General features: G+C 49.1%; 6 protein-coding genes across 6 annotated transcripts; 3 read left to right on the top strand and 3 right to left on the bottom strand.

Annotated features, from left to right (window-relative positions):
- Positions 1 to 589: 589 nt before the first annotated feature.
- Positions 590 to 2,128, bottom strand: FIESC28_02079 (uncharacterized protein; the record flags this gene model as incomplete). Its single annotated transcript, XM_031156229.1, has 1 exon — positions 590 to 2,128. The coding sequence occupies one exon, from the start codon at positions 2,126 to 2,128 to the stop codon at positions 590 to 592; it is 1,539 nt and encodes a 512-aa protein (XP_031019762.1).
- Positions 2,129 to 3,070: 942 nt separating this feature from the next.
- On the bottom strand, positions 3,071 to 3,323 carry FIESC28_02080 (uncharacterized protein; the record flags this gene model as incomplete). The annotated part of the gene is made up of 2 exons (XM_031156230.1): positions 3,071 to 3,236; positions 3,286 to 3,323. 2 exons carry the CDS (start codon positions 3,321 to 3,323, stop codon positions 3,071 to 3,073), a joined length of 204 nt encoding a protein of 67 aa, XP_031019763.1.
- A 4,781-nt stretch (positions 3,324 to 8,104) lies between these two features.
- On the top strand, positions 8,105 to 8,722 carry FIESC28_02081 (uncharacterized protein; the record flags this gene model as incomplete). Its single annotated transcript, XM_031156231.1, has 1 exon — positions 8,105 to 8,722. One exon carries the CDS (start codon positions 8,105 to 8,107, stop codon positions 8,720 to 8,722), a length of 618 nt encoding a protein of 205 aa, XP_031019764.1.
- A 1,032-nt stretch (positions 8,723 to 9,754) lies between these two features.
- Positions 9,755 to 10,749, top strand: FIESC28_02082 (uncharacterized protein; the record flags this gene model as incomplete). The annotated part of the gene is made up of 2 exons (XM_031156232.1): positions 9,755 to 9,850; positions 9,898 to 10,749. The coding sequence occupies 2 exons, from the start codon at positions 9,755 to 9,757 to the stop codon at positions 10,747 to 10,749; spliced, it is 948 nt and encodes a 315-aa protein (XP_031019765.1).
- Positions 10,750 to 11,797: 1,048 nt separating this feature from the next.
- FIESC28_02083 (uncharacterized protein) lies at positions 11,798 to 14,422 on the top strand (the record flags this gene model as incomplete). The annotated part of the gene is made up of 3 exons (XM_031156233.1): positions 11,798 to 12,949; positions 12,996 to 13,570; positions 13,618 to 14,422. 3 exons carry the CDS (start codon positions 11,798 to 11,800, stop codon positions 14,420 to 14,422), a joined length of 2,532 nt encoding a protein of 843 aa, XP_031019766.1.
- Positions 14,423 to 14,875: 453 nt separating this feature from the next.
- Positions 14,876 to 16,297, bottom strand: FIESC28_02084 (uncharacterized protein; the record flags this gene model as incomplete). The annotated part of the gene is made up of 2 exons (XM_031156234.1): positions 14,876 to 16,009; positions 16,058 to 16,297. The coding sequence occupies 2 exons, from the start codon at positions 16,295 to 16,297 to the stop codon at positions 14,876 to 14,878; spliced, it is 1,374 nt and encodes a 457-aa protein (XP_031019767.1).
- Between the last annotated feature and the right edge of the window lie 648 nt (positions 16,298 to 16,945).

Here is a 16,945-nt window from a genome sequence, read left to right on the forward strand (position 1 = left end):
AACGCCAAAATTCCCAGCATGATAACCCCGTGATGTTCTAAAGCTGCTTGCTTCCCCTTGTCCCAATAGGCTCATCTCTCTGCCTTTTGACCATCCCAGTATCCCTTTGTCTCTTTCTTTGTTCTTCTCCTTCCTCAGAATCACCGACGACTTCATCCTATGCAAACATGGGCGGTGGTGTATTTCGTGGTAGGATCGTGTCGCAGCCTCGGAGCTCTGGAGTTGGAGACCTAGATGTGAAGCTTGGAGTAATGCATTCAGTAGATGCCATTGGTGTTGAGTTCTCGTGGTCTGCCACCAGTTCTGGGGTCGAGATCGGAATGCTGATGTCTTGTGGATGGTCGACAGTTGCGCCAGGCGAGGCGTTCGTTATGGTGTCAGATAAACTGGGCGCCCCTAGCCTAAGAGATGGAATAATTAGATCACCATATGCAAGCTTACCCTAATATTTAAGAAACTTTGTTTTTACCCCCTAAGCCTTAGAGGATATTCCATCTGTTGCCCATGTGGCATCATCGGGATAAGTGCATAATATTCTTCCAAGTTCTGGTGTTAGATAAGCTTGTGACAGTCTCTATCTATCAACAAATCATGAGTTCCCCTGCAAGTATCTCGGCTTGTCAGGATCAAACCCAACAAGACAATTGACAGTTTCATTCCCCTCGCCATTATCATTAATCTGATCCCCCTTCGGTCCACGCCACATTCCCGTCAACTTGATATACCCATCCATAGCATTATTCAAAGTATGACCAATCTCCAACGCCTCCGTAGCCCTAGTGTGAGAATAATAGGTCAACAAACTCTGTGCCGCCTCGCGTTCGCCCTGTTTGATCATGGTAGAAGCTGTCTTTTCAACCCAATTTTCAATCTGAACACGAGATGCAGCTTCGAACTTTTCGTACATCTCTGTGACGATGGGATGGTACTTGTTGGGCTCGGAACACATGTAGTATAGGACGCGCTTGAAAATACGGCCGGCGAATTCGGAAGCTTCTTGGAGTTGATAGTCTGGGTTGAGGAAACTGCTCGATGCGCCGGTTGTTAGGTAGCGGTGTTCGCTGAACTCGGGTGGGATGGATTGAACGCCGAGCCACCAGGGAACGAAGGGAGCGGCGACGGAGGTTGCTGGGGCGTTCCAGATTCGGAGCATATCTCGGTCAATTCCATCATGGAGACTAACGACTTGCCCGTATCCAGCCTCATCGTCAGCAATTCGAGGATCGCGAACTCGCTCCATCATTTTGGCTTCTGTAAGAGGGACCATCTCGAGTGTGGCGTTCTCCAAAGCGGCCTGTGACATGAACTTGTATCCTCCATCACGGGCCTTGTATCGAGGGTCTTGGGGGCCGTAGACGTCGAAGATGTTGAAAGGTTTGCCAGAAGTCTCGTTCCACCAGCCCTGCTCGACGGCGAACGAAACAATATTGTCCGAGCCAGCATAGTCAGGGTCGTCTTTGAAATCGGTGGGAAAGTCCTCGATATATCCGGGGTAAAGAACCTTGACGTCGTTCGGTCCAAGACGTTGAGCAGCCCAAAGCTTCTGACCACCAGCCATTTCCCAGACGACCCATCCCTCATCCTTATCAGCGATAAGATGAGAGTTGCCTCCGTAGGTAGCTTCACCATACTTGGCCATCAAATCTCCAATGATTTCAACGCCCTCACGAGCAGAGCTGGCCCTTTCCATAACAATGCGCGCAAAATCACTGTATTGCACACCCGTCTGCGGGTTCGGCGTCATCTCAAGAAGCTCATCACGATTGTCCGCCCAAACATCACGAACCGTGACACCCTTCTCATTCAAACCACCATTCGTCAACGGAGCAGGAAACCCTTCGAAATCAGAGTATTGCATGCTCATGTACCGGAATGTGTGGTTCACTTGAGGAATTTGGAAAAGCTCGCCGGGAAAAGTAGCATCTTTGGTGACGCCGACGGTGATAGTCGAGTTAGGAGGATGGTCTCGAGCTGGGAAGAGTTGAAGCCAATGACTGGAGACTTCTTCGCCTGTGCCTCCTACTATAACGCTGCCGTCTTGGGTGAGGTTCTTGCCGACGTAGAAGGCATAGCTGGCTGATGCAGGACAAGCCAGCCAAGTGGCCACGAGAGCAGCGTAGCTCAACATGGCTTTTGATCAAATAAGGCTCGAGTTTCCAAAGATACCAGAACGGGCCCGAAAGAAAAGAACGCAAGTCCAGGATCGTGGCTTACAAGTGTTTATAGCTTCAGATGGTGCTCACGTGATCGTCGCTCAATTACTCAGTGAGGTTACATGAAGCCGATAGCAGCGTAAACTCTCCCCGCAAAGAACCTTGGCTCGGTAAAATATACCAGGTTAATGCTAGCAATAAAATTAAGCTAACGGCGAACGTTGAGTCTAGTGGGATTGGAGTCTTATCTCCAATGAGGCATTTGCCTGGGAAAGCTTATCATAAAGATATCATCGGCGAACTCGGGTTGAGCTATTTACTACATACAGGTCTCGGGCCAAAGAATTAGGCGAAGTAATGCTGGAATAACTGTCTCCCCTTCCATTTTATTCAATTGCACAGGGAACGAGATCACATAGAAGAGGATCCTCTCTTTTCCCTTTACGGTAGCCGTGGACGACGTTCCCATAAGTTTCGCAGTGATTCCTTTATCTGGCCCAAATGTGTCATTTTCTCATCCTACAAGCCAGGCAACGCCAACTTTCAGGGCATATGTGAGGAGTGGCATGGCAACAAAACTACTGCGAAAGCCCGATGGCTCTGGGATATTACTACTTCCATCTGCTGGTTCATTGAAGAGCGGTAATGCCCAGAGTGTCTGTTTGGCCAGCCTTATATTGCAACTCTGCTGTCAAGTCACATACCGCTATGAAGCTGGTAGGCGTGAAGAGAATCGCAACCGTTTTAGTAACGCAGCACATAACAAGAAGATCACAGTTCCAGTTTCCACTTCTTATTGTATACAAATTTATTCATAAAAGCAAACTCCAATAGTAACCATATGTACGCCCAAAATCAAATACGCCTCCCATCATTATTCGTTATCCAATATCCAATATCCCTTATCCTACAATCCTCTATGCAAAGACTGATTCAAGGACCTTCTCAAAGTATGGAGATCGAGGTCGAGCCGGGGTGTTTTGGAAGGGCTTTGCTCGAACCGGCTCTCGATATTGGTTCGCGTTGATGAAAGACCGGCTTGCAACGGTAGCGCCTCCGACGGTCAAGATGACAGGCAGGACCCTGGATTTCATTAGTATATAGGATGAATATCTTGAAAGAATATGCTTACTTGGGGGCGATGTGAGAGGAAGCAGTAGCAGGAAGCATGTTGATGGTGTTTTGTTGTTGGTTGAAAATTGTGGTTGAAGATTGTAGTTGTAGACTTGGGAATATCCCTTTTATTGCAGTGGTTATTGATGGTATAAATTGTCTTTTGTGAAGATGATAATGAGACTGAGATACTGGGAGATGAACGAACATTATATAGATACTCATCAAACGCAATTTGTCGTGGTTTGCCTCATCGGGTATTCACATCACACGTTTTGACTGCCGGTGGTTCGATCATGATCGTTAGGTGTGCCGTGATAATGGCTGGGGCACCCATGTCGGGCATTTTCGGCACCCCAGCCAGAACAAGGGGTCCTGAAAGTCTGGAGAATTAGCGCCAAAATCAATGACATGAACTAAATAGCCCTCTGAAATATGATCAAGTTATTGCCCGAAGAACATTCAATAATATCAAGGTATCTAAGTAATCAGACCGGCAATTAAATTATTGAATCAATCTTTCACAAATAACCGTAAAAAAACGACGTGATAATCAGCGACGGCGCCCACCGAAGCTGGCAGTCTTGTGACAAGCACGTCTACGTCAGACTCAACCCCCGAACTCTCCCACGTAAACTTGCATCTCCGGAGCCCGGGATATTCTCGCCTCGTCCTTCCCCAGACCGGCGATGCATTTCCAGTCCAACTTACGAGTCTGTCTTTACTGCGACATCAAATCTTACAACTTCCCCGCGTTTACTATCTCATATTGCCTGATACTCGCAATCTTGGATGTTGCACAACCGCTGCAATTGGCTGATCTCTGTGCCGTCGAACTATACCGACTACCCCATCTGGCCAGTTCCCTATTCTGGTTCTTTACAAGTTCCGTACTGGTTTTACGTCTCCGTGACGAAACTGTTGTTTTGAGTTGTTCTCGGTCTTATATCTAGGCGAGATCTGGATATCTTGTTCCGAAACACGGTAGTCGTATGATCGGACGGCAGTTGAGCACGACTTCTGAGAAATCGAAACCGATATCTTAAGATACGTATAGTGCAGTTGGGCGGTCTTTACAGTAGAATACTTCGTTTATATGTACTCGGGACTCTTATACAAGCTAGGGCTTGATTGTCTGTCGTTTTTATCCAAACAGGAGTTGGACTATCCACACTCCTCTAATACAACTATCAAATACGAGTTGATTCACTGAGAATACGCTCAACAATGCATACGTCAGGTAACGCCGAGCAATACCAAACACAGGAGGACGGACAATCCTTGAGATGTATATCGCCGGGAAGCATCCAAACAATGGCGTCATTCACTAAAATTCCATATTTATCGCATATAGGACTTAGATTCCAGGTGATGTTACAGTGCTTGGTGATGTCTGTAAGTGTTTTGTTTGGGCAAGTGGTGGCAAGAAAATCACCTTTATCTTGGTCCAGGCCTTTGATATCACTGCAAGCAACTGACGCTTTTGATCTTAGCGCAGATGCCTAAGCGACGCGACAAAGCTCAAAACAAAGACCTAACGAAACACTTCTGCAATCAAGTTGTTCTTAACGATATTTATTTTTTGGATAATTCTAATCCTATCATCATGTCAGAATCCGTTGAGAGGCATCATTGATCACCTGACACCGTTCCTTCTTTTTCTGAGTTTAACATCGATACATGCGACTTCCTTTATACATCTGAGGCAACCTTCCTTTTCTATATAATTCTGTATCCGTCCTCCTTCCATTCTTGTGGAAGGCAGTACAACTTTCCTTCTTTGACAGATACTCCAACAGTTTCCACTTCCTTCCTTCAATATATACGGCAGACATGCTTCCAACAGACTTTGTCTCGTCCAGATTGTGACAACGCCAACCTCGCAGAATACCTAAACTGGTACGTCTATTTGCTACATCCATCTAGACGGCTTGCTGACTAGCTACAAGCAAGGTCTTATCCATATTATCACGACTCCTACGCAGCGACGGAGCCCTTCAGAAAGGGCTACTGTGACAAGCATGGTAAAGCGCCTTCAGTTCACAGGTACACGCAATAGCGATGGTAAGAGAATGACCCATAGTACTCCATCTTTTGGTAACTTCAGTAGAAGGGATTCTAAGCAGTTGTCTCTCAGAATTCTGTAACCGTTGGAATATCTTCCTACCTCAAATGAAGCGCAAACTCTGCCATACACAAGTTCATCAGTGGCCTAGAGAAATCCTTCAACGTCAAAAGAACGAAGATCTCGCTGGCCGATCACTGAGCGAAAGACTTGCCACGTCGAACCGTATCGAATACATTATTACATATACCATCGCTAGCTGTCTACAGTCTTACCCAGCATTGTAGGTGGCCCCTCGACTTTTCATCCTCGTCGGGTCTGACTACTAACTACCGGCTCCTCCTAGCAGCGTAATGAAGCTCGGTTGCTCACATCGTCGTCAATGCGGCTTTTTCACTGCTATATATTAGCTCTCAAAGCCGAGAACGGACGTTCTGGTGAAGCGCCAGATTATTTGAGCAGCATACGATCGAAGACGGATATCCGGACGTTGCACAGAACCAAGACGCGGTACTGGTGAGTGGAGGTTGATATACATGATCACCAAAATCCCGACATTCCGAAGAACACTCGAAGAATCTACATTGATCTCTCCATTCAGGTTCGAGCGATAATCTCCCAGTCCTTCAAGGGCAACGCGCGGGCTTAGGCAACTCTGGCTCTGGGGTTTCCCTTGTCCCGACAACCGCTGCTCCTGCATCCTCTGCCTTTGGTGGTTTGCGCAACTCAAGCTCTGCCCCGGGCTTTGGCCAAGCATCGGAGATTGGAACCCTGATGAACTCTGGTAGCTTCTGTATACAGCCTCACACGATGCATTCACGTCGAAATGAATCAGTGCACATCGACATTATACGACTGAAGGTTGAGCACCATCAACGCTTATAAATAACGATTCTGGGCAGCCTCTCTGGGTGAGTAGATCTGTCATAGCACAATACGATAGGCTAACAGTTCAAGAACCTTGCTCAACTTCTTACCCAGCTGCTCGTTCACCTCTGTATGCGACGGGCTGGATTGGTTTTTACGATCCAATACGCAGTAGTGTGTCGCCACGATGACCGTCACTTATGGTTGACAAACAGCATCGACAATCCTTCCGACCCTGTCCTCACCAGGGCTCACCGGGCGTTCCAGCGTGGCGGTGGAAGTCTTGCTAACCAATCTCGTCAGTACATAGCCTGCGATACCACCACTCAATTATATATACAATGCAAAATCCTTTATCCCAAATCCTTTACGTCAATTAAACAGTCGATACCACCTTGCACTCATTTCTTACTAGTACATCTTCTCTCACTGTGCAGCGCCTCCAGAGGAAGAAGCTCAATCAGCAGACCAAGCAGCATTTGTAAGCCGCAAACGTGAGCTATTGCTCCATCCGAGATACAAGTTGGACGATGGATCGAGTCATGGAAGGACACACTACCTCAGTGCTGACGACTCAAGCCAAATACTATACTCAAAGAGCTTTACTCAGGTTCTGACTCGGTGAATCTTTCACCCTTATTCACACGAAACGGCATAGTACGACTCTTCACTGCGATCTAATCCGCAGCCATCTGTACAAACCATCGCTTCCACCCACGACGACATCAAGACAGACTGCACCGAAATCGACGGTGAAGGGGAGATTGTGCCAGGGCAAGTAAGATGCGCAGATTGCCTAGAGGAGGCGAAACCCATTTGCGAAAGATTGCAAGGTAGCAGGGAGACTCAACAGCAGACGATGTGAAACTTGCGAGGACTCTTCGAACACTATAGCAGCCTTCCATCGACAACAGAAATCAACCCCCTTCATTAATCTCAGCTCTTCTTTCTCTATCAACAACATCAAAATGACCCGACCGACAGCAGTGAAGCTCCTCTGCGAGGGCTATGACTTTGTCATCAAAGACCGCAGCGGAAGAATCCCCTGTCTTCTCCCTCTCATCAACACTATTAAAAATAAGAGATGAAATAATTTGGTCACTTTATGCTATTCTAGAATAGCACTTAGGTTACTTTATTATAGTAGCCTAAGCCTTAGAAGATAACTCTTATTCGATCATGCAATCAACACTAGGGAGGACTCCGCAGTTCACTTCATATTCTCTCCTCTTTAGGAACTGTAAGACAGTTGACAGTATCAAGATCAAAGTCCATAACACGGATGAATCCATCTGTTTTGTTTGCCGGTTCGGCTAGTGCCAGTAAGACGGGGGGTTCTTCCGCTGCGGTCTTTGGGATGACAAAACCATAGCCCTCGCAGAGGAGCTTCACTGCCGTCGGTCGGGTCACCTTTTCAGGGTTAATTCCTCTGATACCCTGAGGGCATGGTGAGGGCGACGTTGTAAATTCCGGTAGAGCCTTGATGCCGATTGAGAGTTTGAGGCTCGGTGATGGATAATCTTGGGACAACTGTTGAGAAGATGTTTAGGCTTCAGAAATACGATCGCTGGACTCTATGTACAGATTTCACTGCGACTTCCAGACATGCTATGCGCAAGTGATGAAAGCGAGGTCATTACACTGAAGGCTCGGAGCGGCACCTCCCCAGGCCGGCCACTGCTCCTGCCTAACTACCCATCTCGCGCCTTTCCAACTCATCCATGGATGCCTTTCTACTTCTGCGACTCTTCTCCAACACATTTTAAGTTACCACGAACACCAGCTCCCAATATCTACCAAACATCAGCAAGCTTACTACAAACACCAATACCCAACATTTCCCATCACCAAGCTTACTATCAACTCCAGCAAGCCTGCAGCACCCGTTTCGAAGAATCTGTCTACCATGAGCCCACAACAAAAACGATCTCGCGAGGCGATGCAAACCAGCCTGCCCAATAAGAGGCAAAACAAGGGCCCTGCAACGAGCGACACTGAGAACTCGTCATCAATGGATGAAGAGCTTCCTTCTCAAGGCTATAATCAGTGCCTGTCTCCAACTCTTAGCCAGCATCGAGCGTTTCACGACAACTGTCCTAGCCATGGAAGCATGGAGTCCGACGCGTTGAGCTCTAGTGCCATCCATCCTCCTTCTGGTCTCTGGTCACCTCCCACCGAGCCGCCTCTGGATCGCTTGGATCGTATCGAACGGGCTCAAGGCCGTCTCAGAGCTGGCCTCGATGCACTCCAGTCGCTAGTTGCTAGCAGAAGCGTAGTCAACAAATCCGCGACTTGGGAACTGCATGCACGAGTGCAGGCTCTAGAGAGGGAAGCCAAATCTCCTTCCTACGAGGCAATACTTGCTGAGAATGGGCAACTGCGCCGAAGCACCACCATACTCGAGCGCAACCTCAAAGACCAAGCTAGGACGCTACAAGCATTGCGACAAAGTTACGCCCAGCTCTATAATCAGCTGGTTCAGGCGAATGTGAAGATAGCTTCTCTTCAGGGCGGCAGAGTCTAACTAGATAGCATGGCGGAACGCTTGATTTGATTGACAGTGACATGGAAGCCAAGGCTAAGTTACAAGCTGGGGGAGCCATAATGATTACTACCTTGCCTGTCAATGACATTCCGCCGCCCTCAGACCCGATGCCTTCTGATATACCTGATGGTGGGTTGGAAGGGACTAAGGCAGCGACAGAACCAGAGCCAGGAGACGATGATATAGAAGTTGCGCCAACTTCAGCTTCTATGCATTCATCAACGGGGCAGGATTCGGACACCATGGATATTGACGTGGAGAACACTTCTGTTTGAACAATAAGGACAGTGTTCTGGACTCAATTTAGTCGGGATGAGGACACAGGTTTGTGAGAATGGAGAGTCTCAGAATCCGGAAGATTTGATAATACGCACTCTAAGCCAGTCAATAAAACAACACCACAGTTTCGTGAATTGTCTACGTCGCGATCGTCTAGGTTGTTTCCCTTGACTGGTAATTGTTTGTCGTTTACCCTGCAGCAGCATGTTTGCTCAATTTGAGAAGCTTTGTACTTTCAGTCGCCCCTCGGTAAATCGCTCATAGAAACATATCAATCACGACAGACGTTGCGATTGATCCCCGATCAATATGAGCGAACTCATTCAGCTCTGATGTCACTTCGCTCTTCCGTCTAGAAGCCGATATCTCGGTGCCGAATCGCAGCCCCACTACATTCCGGCCCGCCGCTTCAGGGTCTCACGGCAGCCAAGCAAAGTAGCAAAGCCCGGGCAGTCCGAAAGCAAAGCTAGAAAATCCTACCAAAGAAAGAATAGTAGACATCTAAAAACTAAACAATCATTATGCTATCTATGCAAAAAGAACTAGAAAGCGCCAATAAACGTCAAAGCGGACCGATGACGGCACAATCGGGCCTCCCAGATCAAGGTTGGGGAGCAGGTCCCTCGGTATTAACGGAACGACGTCATCAACTGCAAGTAAAACATAAAACCACCCAAACGCGCATCTTGACCCAAACAAAGTAATAGTAATTCCTGTACACAACGATTCACAATGGCGACCAAACAGTCGGAAGTGCCCAATTTCACCCTCAGCGATTATGTCAAGTTCTTTGGCGCAGGCGCCCTCGCTGCTACGTCTACTCATGGTGTAAGTGTCGCGTGCACATGCGAATGATCGCAAACTAACAACCGCAGGCTGTAACGCCAATTGATGTCGTCAAGACTCGAATCCAGGTCGACGATGCCTTGAAGGGATACAACATGCTGTCGGCCGGTCGCAGCATCGTCGCCAAGGAGGGCGCTTCAGCGCTGTTGACTGGCTTTGGCCCCACGGCTGTCGGTTACCTCGTCCAGGGCGGTGCCAAGTTCGCTGGCTACGAATACTTCAAGAAGAAGTACATCTCCATGCTTGGAGGTCCCGAGAAGGCTGTCAACCACCGAACAGGCGTTTATCTTACTGCCAGTGCATCGGCCGAGTTCTTCGCTGATATTCTCCTCTGCCCGCTCGAAGCTACACGTATTCGACTCGTTTCAGAAAGAGGATACGCCAATGGCCTGTTCTCAGGTTTCGCAAGAATGGCCCGCGAGGAGGGCTTCAAGGGCTTCTACTCGGGTTTCGTGCCGCTCTTATTCAAGCAGATCCCTTTCGCTGTTGGTCAATTCTCCGTTCACGAAGCCGTCAACGAAGTCATCTTCCGCGCCATGGGTCCTGAGCGCAAGGAGAAGCTCACACAACTCGAGTTGACAGGAGTAGAGTTGACCTCTGGTGTCACTGCCGGTGCTGCAGCTGCGGTGCTTTCTCATCCTGCGGATACCCTTTTGTCCGCCATCAACAAGGGCGCTGGCGATAAGAGTCAGGGTGCAACAAGTCGCATGTTCCAGCTTGCCCGAGAATTCGGACCAAAGAGATTGCTTCTCACTGGACTTGGACCTCGTATCGTCATGACATGCGGTCTTGTGGGTGCGCAATTCGTGGTGTACGCGCAATGCAAGGCGTTTACAGGAGCACCACCCGGTATTGAGATCCACAAGGAGGAGTCGCTATAGAGACTCATAATGATGAAGACGTACCATCTTATGGATTTAAGGCGTTTAGCGGTAGACTGGAGGAAGATCTATTAGAGCGATTTTAGAATTAATTTAAAAGCTTATAATTATTGCAAATCTTGTCTTGGCAACCATACTCAACGGGAACTTCCTCTTGCTCGTCTTGTTTCAGGACCGTGCCACTATTGAGCCGCTTATTGATGTCCAGTCTAGGCCGTAGATTGCTGGGCACGGGTCCAGATCTGGTCTATTCTCGGTTCTTAGTGTTTGAGATCTGTCTGGAGTGGCGGAGCTGTGGCTGGAAAGAAGGGTCTGAACAGATGACTGTATCTCTATTATAGGTATCAAACAATTGGGTATCATACAATTCCAGGTACAGTAGCAAGAAAATATTTGGAATGAAATCCTGTTAAAGTTCAATATTTTACAGTCTTTCTGCCTGTCGATCCCTCTCCATACCAGAGCGAAAATACATGATCGAAACTCTTATCTCGCATTGACCATCTGGCCTCACCCACCTTGTGGCGCAGTTAAAGCCTTGTTAGGCCGTGCACCCCAGTAATTCCAGTGCAGGTCCCCTATTTTGGTCAGGAACTTTGGCGGTACCTGCCTTGTAGCCATTCGAGGCCACGACATCACCATCGGCAAGCCTCCAATTCTTTGTTCCTTTGCCATTTCTACCTTGTACTCCTCAAAAGTTTCATTCTGAACACGCGCACCCGAAGCAACCTCATTCTCTTCAACTTCATAGGTACGGTTATAACGGTTTTCGCCTGGCATACCGCTGTGCGACCTGCGCCGACAATTAAGTTGGTCGTACCAAGCGCAGTAGCATTCTTGATCTCCTTAAGCCCACTTCAAGCTCGCGTGGCAACCCCGACACTTTGACTTTCGACCCAACTTTGCTTTCTCGCTTCAGGAACTGATTTCTCTTCTTCAGTTATCGATTCGTTCTTTATCGACCTCATTTACCCTGGATGTTTTAAATTAGCTCCTCGCCTCCTCGCACCTCCCTTTGCGCTGCAAGGGTTCCGTCCTTCGCATCAACATGAAGATCGCTTCACTGTTGAGCCTGGCCAGCTTCACGGCTTTGGCTCATGGCTCCAAACCTACACGAGACTACGCGGCCAACGATTATTATGTCCTCCATCTCGACAGCGCAACGACCCCCGACCAAGTCGCCAACCGACTTGGACTCGCTCACGAGGGCCAGCTTGGTGCGCTTGACGACCACCACGTTTTCCGTGCCTCCAAGGCCGACCACGATATAGTTACAAGACATATTACAGAGCGCGAGAGGCGGAAACGAGACCTGGGTGGCTCTGATCCTCTTGATGGAATTTTATTGTCGAAGAAGCAAGAAGCACGACAGCACCTTTTCAAGCGAGACGTCGTTCCTTCAGCTCCAAGAGGTTTGCCTTTTCTAGGGGACCGCCACAATGCCAGAGCTCAAGATCTAGCGGCATACCAAGAAACAATCATGAAACAGTTGGACATTCAGGATCCCATCTTCAAGGAACAGTGGCATCTTCTGAACCCCCTGCAGCCCGGCCACGACGTTAATGTGACCGGTCTCTGGCTGGAAGGCATCACTGGAAAGAACGTTACTGTGGCGGTGGTGGACGATGGTCTCGACATGAACAGCGATGATCTCAAGCCCAACTACTTCGCTGAGGGCTCTTGGGATTTCAACGACAACGACGCCGAGCCTGCCCCTGTCTTGGATGATGATCGACATGGTACCCGCTGCGCTGGCGAGGTCGCGGCTGCTCGAAACGATGTCTGTGGTGTTGGTGTCGCCTACGACTCAAAGGTCGCCGGTCTGCGTATTCTCAGCAAGCTAATCAGCGACGCCGACGAAGCGGAAGCGCTCATGTACAAGTACGACGACAACCATATTTACTCATGCTCATGGGGACCAGCCGATGATGGTCAGACTATGGAGGCGCCTGATGTTGTCATTCGACGAGCGATGCTAAAGGCGATTCAAAAGGGACGCAGTGGAAAGGGTTCTATCTACGTTTTTGCCAGTGGAAATGGTGCCGGCCAGGGTGATAACTGCAACTTTGATGGATACACCAACTCTATCTACAGTATCACGGTTGGAGCTGTCGACCGAACTGGACTTCACCCTTACTATTCCGAGGAGTGCTCTGCTCAGTTGGTCGTCACTTACAGCAGTGGAAGTGGTGATGCTATTGTAGGTTCTTTTTCCAGATGCAAATTACTTTGACTAACATAATCAGCACACAACCGATGTTGGAAAGAACAGCTGTTACAAGGCTCACGGTGGTACATCTGCTGCAGCCCCTCTTGCCGCGGGTATCTTTGCTCTTGTCCTTCAAGTCCGCCCTGATCTTACTTGGAGAGACCTCCAGTACCTTGCGATGGATACCGCGCTTCCTATCGATGGCGACGAGGCCAACCAGCAAAACACCACAATTGGCAAGAAGTTCAGTCACACCTTTGGATACGGCAAGATCGACTCATGGGCCCTGGTTGAAAGAGCCAAGGATTGGGAGTTGGTCAAGCCTCAATCGTGGTACTTTTCTCCTTGGATCCATGTGAAGAAGGCGATTCCCGAGGGTCGGGATGGCTTGACTGTTACTCTCGATGTCACCAAGGACATGCTCAAGCAGTCCAACGTGGCTCGCGTGGAACATGTTACTGTTACCATGAACGTTGAACACACTCGACGTGGTGATCTTAGTGTCGATCTTATCAGCCCTGACAACGTGGTCAGTCATCTTGCTGTTGCTCGAAGGAGCGATGCCAAGGAGGCTGGATACGTCGATTGGACCTTTATGAGTGTCGCTCACTGGTATGTATTTCTTGTTTCTCTGATGTGACCTTTCTAACAATCCTTAGGGGAGAGTCTGGTGTTGGCAAGTGGACCATTATTGTTCGAGACACCGAGAAGAACTCCTTCAAGGGCAAATTCACCGATTGGCGCTTGAAACTTTGGGGTGAGGCTATCGACGCAGACCAAGCAACTCTACTTCCTATGCCTAACGCGAACGACGATGACGACCATGATAAAATCGTAGCGACTACTTCAATACCCGCTTCCACAACAACAGCACCTCCCGCTACCAAGCCTACATTGATTGATCATCCTTCCGACCATCCTGAGCGGCCCACCAAGCCTGCTCGACCCAGCGATACTGAGGAGGAAGAGCCCTCAAGCACTCAAAGCTCCGCGGAGGAATCATCCACAGCTTCATCTTCTTGGGTTTCCTGGCTTCCAACATTCGGCGCCTCAAAGAAGGCACAGATCTGGATCTACGGAGCCGTCGGTTTCATTGGAGCCTTCTGCATCGGTCTAGGTGTATACTTCTGGATCGCCCGTCGTCGTCGTCTCCGCAACAGCTCCCACAACACCTACGAATTTGAGCTCATCGACGAGGAAGAGGCTCCTCTCAACGCAGGCGAGAAAACTACCGGCAACAAGGCCCGCAGGACCCGAGGTGGAGAGCTATATGATGCCTTTGCCGAGGGTAGCGACGAGGAGCCATTTGAGGACTACCGCGATAACCGTGAGCCATCGCGTGACAGACTTGCTGGCGATGATACTCAGCATTATGCTGTTGGTGATGATAGCGACGATAGTGAAAGCGATGACAGCACCGACGAGGATAGAAACGAAAGAAGACCTCTTGGTGGCAGACGTTAAGGTGGAGGTTGAATAAGGCACAGCAAGCCTGGATGTGAAGCCAGAAAACTGCGTGAGTGCTTTTTGCATGGATCAGCGGAGTTTATAACTTGAAATATGTTGGTATATTGTCTTTAGTCAATAGATCTTGGATGGGCGTTTGGTTCAAATGTCGAGATTTATGTTACATTTCATTGCAGTGATTCCAATCAGTGAGGGCGACCGCAAAGGAGTGTAAAAGAGATGATAGGTTAGCAAGGTTTGTGGCATCTCAGCCAGTATTCTTCATAACCTAAATACTGCATTAATGGTCGGTATATATTCCTCCATTGATCAGTCAAACAATCGTGAAATGTTTATTCAGGCTAGCTACTTAATCAGTCATCCCTCGTCCATCTCATCTCATCTTTGCCATACCAAACGCCATATCCTATAACGCCATTACCATAAACCTCAATCCCTCGCTTGCTTGACCTAAGCGCTCGTAATACCCTCCTTCTCCATCTCCTCTACATATCTCTCCCAGATGCTCGCCACCTCGCCATAAAACTCAATATGCGCATCCGCAAGCCCACCCAGCTGCGACTTCATCTCGATCCTCTTGATGCGCTCAAAATCGGCTACTTCCTTGACTACTTCGTCATCGAACATGTCGCTCGTCTTGCGTGCGCTTTCGACCTCGTGGGTCAGCTCTTCGACGCGGAGTTCTAGCTTGCGGGTGCGTTCGCGGCGGGCTTGCTCGTGGTCTACGCCGCGGACGTCTTCGATCTTGGCGCGGAGGAAGCTTCCTGCACCGGAACCGCCGCCGTGGCCGGATTGAAGGGTGTCGCGCTCTGTTGTTGACTTGTTGAGGTATTCGGTAAGTTGTTCGTAGTCGAGCTGCTTTTGCTCGCGGGCCTTGAGAAGGTTCTTGAGGGCGATGGAGTAGGCTTGCATGTCTCGTAGAGATCCGAGGTAGTCTTGGTCGGTAATGTCCTTTAATTTTCGCAGGTGACTCGCTGTGTCCTCGATGGATGCAGAGAAGCCGTGGACCGCAGGCTCAACGTGGGGCTCAAGAGGGATGAGCTTTTGGAACTGCTCTGCCAGGTCTCGCAAATCCACCTCCAAATCTGTCTCACGCCGAGCGACCCGAGCGATAACCTTTTCAATATGTCCAAGGTCATCATCAAGCTTATCACTCTTCTCCTTGACCTCCAAAAAGCGACGATCCGGACGATGCAGCTTGGTAAAAGCATTGATAAAGGTATCCGCAAAGTTATCAAATACACCCGCAGATCCAGGATCGCTAGCAGAGCTCACGCGCGAACCACGAGTGCGCATGGTAGCGTTCCAGTCAGGGCTTTCGAGGAAAGTGTGCAAGATCGGGGCACGGCGGAGCGTAGGGTGCAGGGACAGACGGATCAGGAAGCGCTGGAGAGAGTGGGCGCGGCGAGCGGTAAAATCAGAGCCGAAGCGATCGCCGCGGACGTACTCCATGCGCTGCTTATCGGGCAGAGGAGGGACGGCGGCGGCGGGGTATTCTTTGGTGAGCTGTTTGTAGAGGAAGACAAAGTCTGTGAAGCGACGGCGGACGGTGGTAGTTGAGCGTGCGAAGGAGGAGAAGGTAGACTATAATTGTAAGTATCGCTGCATATAACGCTGACGGAGTGTACGTACGTTTGTGGTGATGAGGTAGGAGACAAAGGCATCCTTGGTGCCATCATTTTCCTTAATAGGCGTATCAACAGTACACTCCAGCTTCTCATTGCCCAAAGACGGAGCATCTCTTTCAAGACCAGTACCAGGCGCATTCATATCATGCCCAGGTTCCTCAGCGGGCGGTACCGCGCGAGTCTGTTGATCATGGACGTGCTCGCTCCACGAGACGTTTGAGAAGTCATCTTGTTGTTGTTCCATTGCCGTCATTGCAGTCAGCGCGAAACCAATCTGTCAAGTCGCAACGTTATAGCGAGGGGAATTGATTGCGAACGTTGTAGGTCGAGAGCAGTCGTGAGGTCAAGGTAGGTGAAAGTGGGCGGAGTTGGCGGGAGTTGAAGCTTGGAGGATGCTAGGTTGAGTGGAAGTGGTAAGTTGACGTGGGGAGCTGGGATAGATGTGGCGCAGGGACCACTTCTAGATAGAGAGGGGCTTGGAAGCTTACAGACGGAAGGGGATTGATAGAGATGTAGATGCTTTAAAATTTCAGAAAAACACTCTTAATTTTGTTCTGAGCTCGAGTAACTCTCACAATATCTACTGACTCCTGATCCTCACTTATGGTGGCTGTAGTGACGACTCTTAATCTCCCCTCAAGTACCCCTCTATCAAGATCTACGTCCGCAAACGATGACGCAGCTTAGCCAAGGGTCTCACAGGCATCAATTAACTTAGCAGACAGTTCAAGGACACACCAATTGAGACCAAAAATGCTCACGCTCATATGCAGAAAATTATATATACAGATAAAATCATTCAGTGGAATCTATTGCTTCCCAGCCTCGAGAGTGGTCTATCCCAAACAAGTAATACTGGTCCTCTCAATGCTGGGCCCAGTTATTGATACAG

Source organism: Fusarium coffeatum (genome assembly GCF_003316985.1).
Source record: "Fusarium coffeatum strain FIESC_28 chromosome Unknown BRIP53273_contig_45, whole genome shotgun sequence".
NCBI lineage: Eukaryota > Fungi > Ascomycota > Sordariomycetes > Hypocreales > Nectriaceae > Fusarium > Fusarium coffeatum.